The sequence below is a fragment of the Athene noctua genome, chromosome 4 (assembly GCF_965140245.1).
Source record: "Athene noctua chromosome 4, bAthNoc1.hap1.1, whole genome shotgun sequence".
NCBI classification, from domain to species: domain Eukaryota; kingdom Metazoa; phylum Chordata; class Aves; order Strigiformes; family Strigidae; genus Athene; species Athene noctua.
Window position 1 is genome coordinate 34,385,687 of NC_134040.1, and position 12,259 is coordinate 34,397,945.

At 42.0% G+C, this 12,259-nt stretch overlaps 1 protein-coding gene across 1 annotated transcript; it reads left to right on the forward strand.

The window, feature by feature from the left end:
* The first annotated feature begins 2,058 nt into the window (after positions 1–2,058).
* Positions 2,059–10,272, forward strand: LOC141960134 (4-hydroxybenzoate polyprenyltransferase, mitochondrial-like). Its single transcript, XM_074904977.1, has 7 exons — positions 2,059–2,281; positions 2,570–2,736; positions 4,725–4,846; positions 5,080–5,165; positions 6,017–6,150; positions 6,575–6,763; positions 9,718–10,272. Exons 1-7 carry the CDS (start codon positions 2,065–2,067, stop codon positions 9,871–9,873), a joined length of 1,071 nt encoding a protein of 356 aa, XP_074761078.1. The 5' UTR covers positions 2,059–2,064; the 3' UTR covers positions 9,874–10,272.
* Positions 10,273–12,259: the final 1,987 nt, after the last annotated feature.

Here is a 12,259-nt window from a genome sequence, read left to right on the forward strand (position 1 = left end):
GCTCCGCCGCTGGACCTGACGTCAGCATGGTATGAATAACCCGGCTGGAGATCCCTTCCTCCTCTCTCTCTCTGCTGGGGAAAACTTGACCCTATCCTAATTGAACCAGGACAAATGTGCTCTTCTCTAGATTTTTTTTTTAATGAGGGGCGAGGCTGCCTTATAATGAATATAAATCTAGTGACAGTAAGTTTTCTTTCCTGCTTTGCTTTCATGAGCTCCTTAAAAATTGGCTGCAGATGGTCCAGAGTTTGCTCACCACATCACAGATTTAAAAAATAACCCTGCCCACAGTGTCTGCAGAGGAGCACCCACCCGGTGAAAATCAGAGTACTGAAGATCCTGCAGACACCACAGGCAGAAAGGCCATGGGCACATGTTGCTAGGACTCACTTGCTGTCCTCTTCAGACATGCTCGGGCACTCATCCATACCCGAATAAAGTCCACGATGAGTGACCCCATCAGCGTGGAACAGAGCTAAAGAGAAGCAATCCTATGAGGAGCAATTGAAGGAGCTGGGGCTGTTCAGTGTGAGGAGGAGAAGGCTGAGGGGAGACCTCATCACTCTCTGCAGCTCCCTGAAAGGACATTGTAGAGAGGTTGGTGATGGTCTCTTCTCACAGGTGATTAGTGACAGAACAAGGGGGAGTGGCTTTAAACTGCAACAGGGGAGGGTCAGACTGGATATTAGGAAAAAAATTTTCCCAGAAAGAGTGGTCAGAGTGGAATAGGCTGCCCAGGGACGGGGTGGAGCCCCCATCTCTGGGTTGTTTAGGGGTCATTTGGATGAGCTGTTGGGGGATGTGGGGTAGGGGAGAACTTTGTAGAGTCAGGCTGATGGTTGGACTCGATGATCCCAAGGGTCTTTTCCAACCTGAATGATTCTGTGATTCTACGTTTTTTTACGGTTGGACTTGATCTTAAAGGTCTTCTTCAACCTAAATTGTTCGATGATTCTAAAGTCACAAAAAAAAAAGAGATAGTAGTTACACTATCTGAGCAACTGTTTCTTTTATGGTCCTGTGTAAATTGTTTTACTGCTGTGGAATACTGCTCATGAAAACAGTGAACAGATGAATGTGAAAGTCACTTCTCTATTACATTGGTATTTTACTTCCTCCTGGTAGACAACATTTTTGGAAAACAAAAGTTCAAATAGTTTCCCTTGGTCAGTGTATCATTCAAGCTGAAGGAAGTGTGGAATGAAACAGAAGTTATGCACTACAGGGATGTAGGGGGAGGTGATCAGAAGATCTCGCGATGTATGGGAAAAACAGGGGCACATGAAAAGATCTCGTGATGCACGGAAAGAACAGGGAACTAAAGATCTCACGATGTACAGAAAGGGGTATATAAACAATTGCGCAGTTAATAAATCGAACAGATAGCATCCACCATATTGGCATTTGTGCTCTCTTTTCCCGCGGATGTTAACCTCCTGCAAGGGTTAGCTGTGATCTGAGAGCCACACCCATGCGGCTAAGCAGATGGAAAAAACCAGCTAATGCCTTACCACTACACAGGGACACTGAATTCCCCCAAGAAATCTTTCAGTAGTAAATCTGGGAACATTTTATCACTGAAATCATGCCATGCAAGACAAAGTTTTTATGGCTCTGTCCAAAGCTCCCCTCCCTCCCCAGTTTATGCAATGGCTCACCTGAAATGGTGGGAGACCGAGTGAATGAGGACAGAGATCCAAAGGCCATATATTAAATCAGAAATTTTTATTAACTACAGTCTGAGAGGTTGGGGAGCTGAGACATATGCTGATGCATGCACACGTATGTCTTGATAACATTATGTCTGATGATACACAGTCACCTATGGGATTCCAACAAACAGCATGGAAGACTGAAGAAATTTAAGCAAAAAGAGCACACATGCTTTTAGCGAGGCGCTGCGGTACAGCAACTAAGATGAGGGAAGTTATTAAATCCGTGCATGCTGTTGTTTTACCGGGACCTCCAGCCCCCCCCCATCGCCCCAGGCCCGGGCCCGGCGGGGGCGCTGCGCATGCGCGGCACCACGTGACACAGCCACGCCGGAAGCGCGGCGGCAAGATGGCGGCGTTCCTGGCGCGGCTCTGCCGGGGCGCTCCCGGCCTCTGCGCCTCCCGCTTGCCCCTCGCCGCCGCCGCTGCTGCCCCGCCGCTTCGCCGCCCCTCCGCGACGCCGGGACCTCTGCGGCCGCTCAGCTTTTCGGCGGCCGAGCTGGTGCGCGCTGCGCCGGCCCCGCTGCGGCCGTACCTGCGCCTCATGAGGCTGCACCAGCCCGCCGGTGAGCGGGGCGGGGCCGGGCCGTAGCCATGCGGACGCGGCAGCCATATTGACGCGGTAACCATGGCGACGGGGCGGCCAAGGCCACGCGTGGGGCCGCGGCCGCTTCTGACAGGCGGCCGGGAGGGTGTGGGGGGATCCTCTGCTCGTGGCGGACGGTTCTGCCAAAGAAGCGTGTGTCTGCGTGGCAGTGCCGTTACTCAGCAGCGAGCTGCCGTCCTGCCCCGCAGCCCCAGCTCCGCGCCTCGTTGCCCTCCTCACCCCACGCGCGGGTTTTGCCTTCCCTCAGGGACGTGGCTGCTGTACCTGCCGTGCACCTGGAGCATCGCCTTGGCGGCCGAGCCGGGCTGCCTCCCGGACTGGCACATGCTGTCCCTGTTCGGCATCGGAGCGGTGCTTATGCGCGGGGCCGGCTGCACGATCAATGACATGTGGGATCGTGACTATGACAAAAAGGTAGAGAAACCCCCGTGGGCTTGCCAAGACGTGAGTTGCTGCTGAAGTAACCAAATACATGCCCACTTATGTCCAACAGCAGCGGCGATTGCTCCAGGTTCAGAAATTCCTCCGTGCTTCTATCTGAGCTGCATGCATTGGTCTACATTTCCTCCTAGCACAGGAGAAATCATTTCATTTTGTGTAACACTTCTCCGTCTAGAACTGTCATAAGTCTTCTAGAGTACTTACCTCTGTGTAAGATAAAATAAGTGGTGTTGTCATCTGGAGGTAGTACGTGAACAAGTTTATATTTCAGCTTTGTTTTGCATGACAGAACAAAATAACCCTTTTTTTGCTGCACTTGCTAGTTACAATCTAACCAAGAACCACTTTAGTTTCTTTTTCTAATTTTCAGGAGAAGGGTTTCCTTAAGTATTGTTACTTTCTTTATGAGAATGGCTGTGAAAAGTATCGTGCCCAACCCTGAGCTAATCCTCTTCTATTATGTTGCATCTGTCATCTCCCTTTTGTTCAGAAGAGGGAAGGGTCAGATGTTGAAATATGCACAGGTGCAGGCTTGGAGGAAAGTATCCTGGTGATGCATCACTGTTTGCTTGTCCTGTTTTCTGTTTCTATACTGTTCCCCTGCTTTGGGGTTTTGACGCTGGCAAGAGACAGGATAATGAGCCAATCTGATACATGAAGTTCTTCTTACAGCACTGTTGTTGTTCTGTTGGGAAGGCAACAAATCAGTACAGGCTTTGTGGCAGCTTTGGATAGTTTAGGGTTCAGAGGTTATTAACAACTACATATACTAACAGCCTTTGACAGGGTCATCTGTGTGATTAGCAAGATGGAATTTTGAGTATAATGAATTCATTTATACATTAATGTGATGAGGTTAGATGTAAAATTTAAAAAATTTCCATTGCATCTCTTTCTTACATACCTTAAAACAGTATCTTCAAAGCAAGTGTGGCAGAGGCTGGGTCAATAGTGGGATGTTGGCTTGTGTTGGTGATTGTGGTTTGAAGCTTTAGATTTTATGTTACTGACTGGTAAATCCTTTCTTTCCCTTTCTTTAAATGAAAGGTCCCATGTTTGGTTACAATGAGCAGTGGAATTAGTCATATTATATGCATGTTTAAACTGCAAAAGCAGTATTTGACATTAAACATAACCTGATGGGGGGAGGGGGGGCAAACTAAAAGGGTTTATGTAAATTCACATTATTAAAGCATATGTGTAACACTTTATACATACGTAGTATTCTGTAAAATGTTTTAACCTCTTCAAGTAGATTTTACACCATTTTCATCCACATGCAAAACTTTTGTCTTTTTTTCTTTTTGCAATCATCACCTTTGGCAAGTAAATCACCATATATAACAGTTTAACTTTTTTTCTGACACTTGTTTTTTCCTTCAGTTTGCCATGTATGATTTCTTATTCCATAGTTTCTAAAATCCATTGCATCCCAACTAAGATTAAAATAATTGTACTTTCATGGATTATTAACAATGGTCATGCGTAATATACATGTGTAATAGCAGTAGTTATTAACAATGCTAGAGGAGCCCTGCATCTTTATGATATTTTATATGGCATTCACTTCAAAGTGTTAAAGCACAGAAGTGCTGCTCGAAATTCAGATAGTTAGCTCACAACTTTTTAAGTATGATTTTTTTTTTCTAAGGTAATAAAATGCATATACAAGATGTCTACAGTGTTTCTAATCAGCCTCACTGGACACAAGTGGCATTTTATTTCTGCTGTAGTTTTTAAAGCCTGCATACTTCTGTTTTAAGCGCTGCTGCTTAGAAAGACAGCTCATGTCCATGATGATATGCTAGGTTTGTATTGTTGAAGGAACCCGACTCATACGTTCTGTGACCTGTTTCTGTTTATTTTTCCGCTTATATGCCAATGGTGTGACTTATAGTTTTAATGCGCATCGGAATATGTTATATTGGATTTAGTATTAATGTTATTCTTTCCATTTTTAGGTGGTGAGGACAGCAAGTAGGCCCCTGGCTGCTGGGGAGATCTCCACGTTTCAGTCCTTCGTTTTTCTTGGGGGACAGCTTAGCTTGGCACTTTGTGTGCTTCTGTGTCTGAATTACTATAGGTGATGTGTAACTTGGGTTTTGTTTTTTAAAATTTGATTCCAGGTCCAGAGTTAAGCACAGAGATTTTCAGCAGAAAAGGTATTGGGGGTGGAGGAAAGAGGTTATTAGTCATGGAATTGTATTTGAAAGTAAAAGAATGAGTTCAGTACTATGTGCAGCTCCTGTAATGCTGCACTATTATATTATGATCTTTAGACTGGCAAACAGTAAACCTCTTTGTTCTTTCATTCAGTATCATTCTGGGAGCAGCCTCTTTGTCTCTTGTGATCATCTACCCTCTGATGAAGAGAATAACATATTGGCCACAGTTAGTTTTGGGTGAGCTGGAAATATTTTTTTCTTCAGATGTAGTCTTTAGGGTATTTTACAAATCAGTAATTGATCTTCAGCAATCTGATTTCTTGTAACTATATTAAAATAAAAATACCTTGTAGACAAAGTTCTGTTGTGCCACAAGCTTCTTAATTTATAACACATATAAGAGTTGATGTTCGGGTTTGGGTTTTTTTTTGTTAAAAATCAGTTCCTTATTTTGATGGAGTGAGGGGAGGGAGAAAATAAATATTTGTCATTTGGGAATCAGCTTTAGTTTTGGGGTTATCTTGAAACCTTTCTGAAAAATGCATTTGTCCTGCATTTCAGTCTTCAGCCTTTATATAAATAACTCCTATGCAGAAACTGATGGTGCTTGTATTCTAGGTTGAACTACTGAAACGTATCTTTGTATCTTGGCCTTCACATTCCAGCTGCCTTCATTTTTTTCAAATAAATTGTAATTTTCAGCCTTTAAGTACTATAGTTGGCTGTGGTGCAGTTTTGCAGTCATACCAACATCCTCTGTTACACTGGCATCTAAGACTGTTAACTTTAGACCCGTTGCTTGAGTACACTGGAATAGTTCTATGCAGATTTAAATTGGGGAAAATGCATGGCTATACATATTTCTCCTTTAATTAACCCCTTTCCAGGGTATTTAATGTCAAATTACTTTTATTTATTACCTGCCTGAAAATAAGTCGTAGAAAAATAGAAATGCCAGTATTATACAAAAAGCTGCTGCTATGATATACGCTTGAACAAATAATATTTAATTCTATACATGTAATTTAGATTGCTCCTGGCAATCTTATAGCTTTTTTTCTCTTTTTTTCCTCCTTTTGTATTTTTAGGACTTACATTTAATTGGGGAGCCCTTCTTGGCTGGTCTGCCATCAGAGGGTCATGTGAGTGGTCTGTGTGTTTGCCCTTGTACTTTGCTGGAGTAATGTGGACACTGGTATACGATACCGTTTACGCACATCAGGTGGAGTAACAGTGGGAAATTTTAGATATCTGTGTATGTTTGTGTGTTTAATTTACAACTTTTGTTGTCAAACAGCAGTACGAACCTGTTGCAGTTCTTAGCTCTCAGCTGAGCTAAAACAGCACCAAAGAAACCCCAGACCTTGCACCTTTTATTGTTATTTGAAAATGGTTTACATATTGAGTAGAAATCTGGAAGTATAATGCACTTTGTGTGCTGATGCATTTGCATTGATATTAGCTCTTGGCTGCTAAAGCAGCTCTAAGGACCAACCTTCTGATTTAAATTTTAATGTAGGGACTTAGAAATGCACTTAAGTTCCTCATAAGAAGTGCTGGAAACTTAAGCAAGACCCCCTTCTTATTTTCCTTATGAAGTGACAGTTGGACTGTGGATTTTTTGCTAATTCATCCTTTCATCCTAGGATAAGAGGGATGACATCATTATTGGTGTGAAGTCAACAGCGTTACAGTTCAAGGAGGATACGAAGCAGTGGCTCAGTGGCTTCAGCCTTGCAATGCTCCTGAGTTTGTGCATGGCAGGAATGAATTGTAACCAGACGTTCCCGTATTACTCAGCTGTGGCTGCCGTAGGGGCTCACCTAACGCACCAGGTTTGATGGATTTATTTATACTTCTTCCATGTGGAAGTTCTTGATAAGAAATCAGGGTGCTTTTCAACCCCCATCAATTCACCACCTACCTAAAAAAAAGAAAGCAATTCCTGTAAAAAAACCTGAAGTCTTCTGAGAGTGATCTTGCTTAAGTACCTTTTGCAGACTGTTTGTTTGAAGAGGCCTTCAGTGGTCCACACACTGAAAAACACTCATTTTCAGTCTGTTCCGAACCAACAGAACAATATGAAAACGAATGTTGTATGTTCTGTCTCAGTGATGGTTAATTTTACATCTAAACAATTCTGTACTGTGGTCGGAGGATTCAGTCTGGGATCTAACAATATAAGAAAATTTTCTGTGGCTTTTTCACTACTGCTTGTAGGCTTACCATAAGTTTGGTTGGAAAAGAACCCTCTAAGCCTTGGTTTGAAGTTTGAAAAGGCAGGCATTCTTTATTACAGCACCAGATGCACGGGAGATCGTGCCACCCAACGTGCATGCCGCAGTTTGCAACGCGCAGAGTTTATATTGCAGAACAATTTATATATGCATTAGATTTCCTGGAATAGTTACACAGTCATTCTGTTTCCTGGAACAAATGGTAAAATTTGCATCCTAATTACCCATGTCTGCTTTTAGTCTCTGGGCGTCTCTCCTGGGTGTGTCCTTTAGTTGTACTGTCCTCTGGAGCATGCACAGTGTGGGTTAACCTACGCACTTGTTTTTCTTCTATATGGTTGGCTGGTTTTGGCAGGTTCTGACTGCAAAACTCCAGATTCTCTGAGCCCCGTGTCTCCGTGCTCTGAAGGTTTGATACATGTTAAGCAAACATGGACCAATCATATCAGGGTGACCTTAAAAGATGTAACAGACATTTCTTTCTACTTGTTGCTCAAGGCAGCATCAGTAGATGTTAATATTATAATTTTATGGTCATCGACAGTTATAATTCACAGCTCTTTTTATAGCTGAGAGCAATCCAGTTCAGTCTTGTATTAGTTTAGAAATTTTAATGAATAACAAAGAATTTGTCTTTGTCAGTAAAGGAAGCAGATAGAATCTTCTTATCCTGTTCTTTCTGAATCTTTCTGTGTTGCCTAGCCTTGTAGTGACAAGTCAGTCTCCATGAAAATTAATTGCTGGCCTTGATAGGTGAGTGATAGAAAAGGGTTTTGTGCGTTGCACGTAGTAAAAGTGTTGACAGTCTGAGATGTTAAGTCTGTGGTTATCATTAAACTTTTTGAAGCAGGTTAGACTTACGTTGCACTTTAATGGGAGTAGCTCGTGCACTTGATGGGTATTAAACATACCTCTGAGTAAGAAAATTCTTGGGATAATGTAGTCTGGTGCTTGTCAGCCACTGCTTTTCATAGCAATTGTGCTTGGAAATCTATGAGGGAAGGAAAACTATGCTGCATAATCATTTACAGTTTGAATTGTCAGAGAGGCCTTACACTGTAGTTTTGGCAGAAATGGAAATTACTCTCCTACAGGGAGGATTTTATAAGTGAGAATGCATACATATTGAATGTAAGTGAAGAGTGAACAACAATTGTATAGATTGCCGAAGTCATAAGAGTGGCATTTTTCTGTATACCACAGAGTAGCTTCTTTTTGAGTGATTATTTTAATATTAGTTCTGCCTAAACAGCCTCATGCTTATCGTTCAAGATTTCTGAACATGTGCTTAATGGAGTTTAGAAAGCTGGGTAAGCTGCATGAGGAGTAGGTTTTCCTTAATTCATTGAATTTGTCCCTGAGACAGAGGAATTTGGGTCCTGAAGATGTCAAATTTCTATCCCACGGAAGAAGTTCACTGATAGAAAAATAACTTATTTTATTTGCTTTGCATTTCTGAAGGTATATCTTGTGGTTCGGTTGCTGTTAGGTTTTGTTTGTCAGTTCAGTGTTTTCGTTCCCGGTGCTTGAGGAACTGACAGGTTTTCAAGGGTGTGTCTAACATCGAGTCTTAGAAGTTTAGGGACAATTTCAGATTATTTGATCAGAACCCAGCCCTGTCACCTCTGTACCACTGCAGATGGCAGAGAAACAGGTTTCCCAGGGAACGTTTCACTTCTTTTAGTCAGCTGCATTCTGTTTTGACTTCTTCAGAGGCTGAATTGCAAGGTTTCAGATTTTGGGAGGTACATTTTTATTCACCCTTTCACTTGTTTTGCTAACATTTCCTCTTGTCATCCTTCTCAGGACTTGTTTTGTTTCCAAGGAATGTTTTTCAGTAACGTTGCTCTTGCTGCACTGTGTGGGTTTTTTTTCCACCTTTAGTTGTGACTCACAGCAGACAGCTGTCAAGCAGGGGAAGCCTTGCTTCTCACTGTTGTTGCAGGTGTACTGGTTCTTTTTTGCAAGAGAGGTCAATGGACATGGCTAAGAGCAACTGGACTAAACCAGCCCTGTGTTACTTAGGCAGGGCTGGTGGGCACTTTCCTGTACATTCCAGTTAGCCTGGTTCACTGCTGGCTTTCCAGTGCTTTACTGGAACAGGGAGCAACACCTTGCAGCAGAGATTTGAAGGTTTCTTTATTTTTATTTAAAGTTCCCACTTAAGAATTAGATGGCTAACTACTGAGGAAAATCTCAAAAAGCTTTATTTACATGGCCAGATGTTTTTACATTTTAAAATATCAAACCAGACACACCAGTATCCAGGCTGTTTATATGGTCCTTTATTGAGAGGGTCTGGGAATTGTATTCATATGTGATCCGTGACTTTTCTGCTGTATGTTGAACAAATCTGTCAAGTAAATCTAGGTGCCAGTTATGGAAAAAATCCTTTGTAAGCACAGAGTATTCCTGTTTATTGTGGACATAAGGGTAGACTTCAGAATTTGAGATTCAGTTTTTGAAGTTACAGACCTTTTTGTGTCTGTGATGTGTCAAATATATGTGTCTGTAGAATAATAATGCTAGAATGTTATACTGTGCTTTTGCAGATTTACACTTTGGACATAGACAAACCTGAAGACTGTTGGAAGAAATTTGCTTCAAATCGTACTGTAGGAGTTCTGCTGTTCACAGGGATTGTGCTTGGAAATCTGTGGAAACAAAAAGACCCTAAAAATATAGAAGAGCCTTTAGAAAACAAGTAGTTGAAAATACTATAAATACTGATATTTTAGTCCAGCTAAAATTAAGTTCTGTAAGAAGGAAAACACTTTTAACATAACTATAGCTGCTTTACACCGTATTTATAAAAACTGGTGAAAACATTCTTGTTTCTAAAAACATGCAAATGAGATTATCCTACAATTTTTTGTAAATTTATCAAAATTTTTTGATAAAAAAAGTTTTTATTATCCTTAAATGACTTCAACCTCCATAAAGGCTTCAAGTGAGTCTGCTCTGCTGCTTCTGTGCAGTACAAGTGAACTTCTGTCAAGCTCTCAAGACTGTGAGCCCAAGATTTTATACAAAACAGACATCTCTTAATGACAGCATGTGGAAAAATGCAAAGTGATTTTAGGAGGTGAATAAAATGTGGCTGTACATGTTTGGTGTTCTGTTTTTTTACATGAATAATTTTCAGTTTGAGTTGGAGCTTGTTGTGTTGAAGAATTGCAGTAACAAATTTTATCCTGAGATGTCTAGCAGCAGTCAGGACTCTGTGAGTGTGTGAGATCCAGAATAAGAAGTTCACAGAGAAGTACTTAAAAGTGGTTCCTTTTCATGTGAAAAGAACAGGCAAAGTTGCCTGCACAGAGGGAGCGGAACTTGTTTATCAAGAATGATTTGAACACACACTATGGACTTAAAAACAGCAGCCCAGAGCTATCATCAAGTGTGTGTGACTGGTGTTGACCCTGAGCTATGAATTTATCATGCAAAGTGATCCTCATTTATATTTTTTAATTCTGTTTGTTTTCACTTATGCCTACTGGATTTATTTGTAGTCTTACAGGAAGAATTTGTTTATGGGAGGATGCCTGTAAACACAAAGAACAACTGCAGGCTAACAGTTACATTGATACAAACCATTCATGTTTTCAAGTTGTTTTGCTGATTAAGGATACCAATTGAACTTGGACACCATAGTGGAAAGAATAGGTGTATTTTACTGGGGATAACCAGTGTAACAGAGTAATACAGAAAACATACAGTAAGAAAAGACAGAACAGCGTGCTTAAACAAATAGGAAAATACAGGGTAATGCATCACATCATTACTACCTGAGAGAGAGAATAGCGATTAAGAAAGATCCCTCACTACTTGCATACTTTACCATCATCCAGCCCCGCAGTGGCTGGGCAGCCCCGGTTAGAGCGAGGATTTGGAGTCCGTGTCCCGGCAAGTGGGAAATCCTATGCGGTGCCTCCACCCGTAGGTGAGGCATCCAGAGTCGCTGTGAGTGGGTCCAGCCTTATGTACCCCAAAATCGGCAAGCCAGAATGACTGGAACCTTTGTTTTGAATGGAAACATCTGGTTTCACTCTCACATTAGATTCCCCAGAGCCTGGCGAGGGCTCAAGGGAGAAGCTAAGGGAGCTTCCCTGCTTATCTAATTGATTTATGAGCAAGGTCACACATCTGGTCCCAAGGCCAGACAGCTGGCTCCATGGCCCTGGTAACTTGCCCTCACACAAAGAAGGATAAAGATATATTCAGGATAGACATGTTTTATGATATCTAAGCTACATCTTTCATAATTGAGCATACAGATTCACTAATAGATTTCACATACTAAGTTAGCAGCTTCGGCTCGGGGCCTGTTGTTCAGGCTTCAATACTTCAATGCTTTGGCACTTTTTACATCAGCAGAGGTGGTTTGTTATAACCTAGCACAATACCCACTAGAACAATGGTTATCAGTTATAAAATATACAGGATTCATCTATAGGGCAACTCTGGATTGGGCCTGTTGTCCAAGCCTTTGCACTTCAGAGGTGGTTTACGCTTGCTCAGTTACATGATGTGCACAGTACTTAAGCTTTTCTTTGACTCATGATGTTAAAGAGCTTGTAGGGCATGTTCTAGAATTAATTTCTGTGGAAGGAGCAATAGACGAGCCTATTCCAGGAGAATGATATGGTGGAATTTACCTCAGTTTACATACTGGTAGGCAGTGCAAGCATGCTTTTCCCCACAGGTGGCTTTGCATAAGCCTGCATGTGGTGCTGTGGCTTGGTGATGTAAAGCATTTGTTTGCCAAATTCATTATGGGATTCCAGTGACCTTCCCTGATGTCTGCTCTGTTCCTGAAGTGATGGGGTGCAACTGTGTGTGCAGTCACACCAGAAATAAGGCTGCCTGAAGACAGGTATCGTATTTTAAGGTTATTTAAACCGGTATGTCTGAGAGACATTGCAGTCCAGAGCCACATGTTCAGGGTTTGCTAACTATAGAGTTGCATTACCAATAACAGTAAATGGACAAAGAAGTTCCTGTTGCAGGGAAATTAAAAAGCATATCATGAGTCAATGGCTTTGGTCACAGAAGATCCTTTTTGGGGCTGGAACGGAATTCTGTGTGTTCTGAACA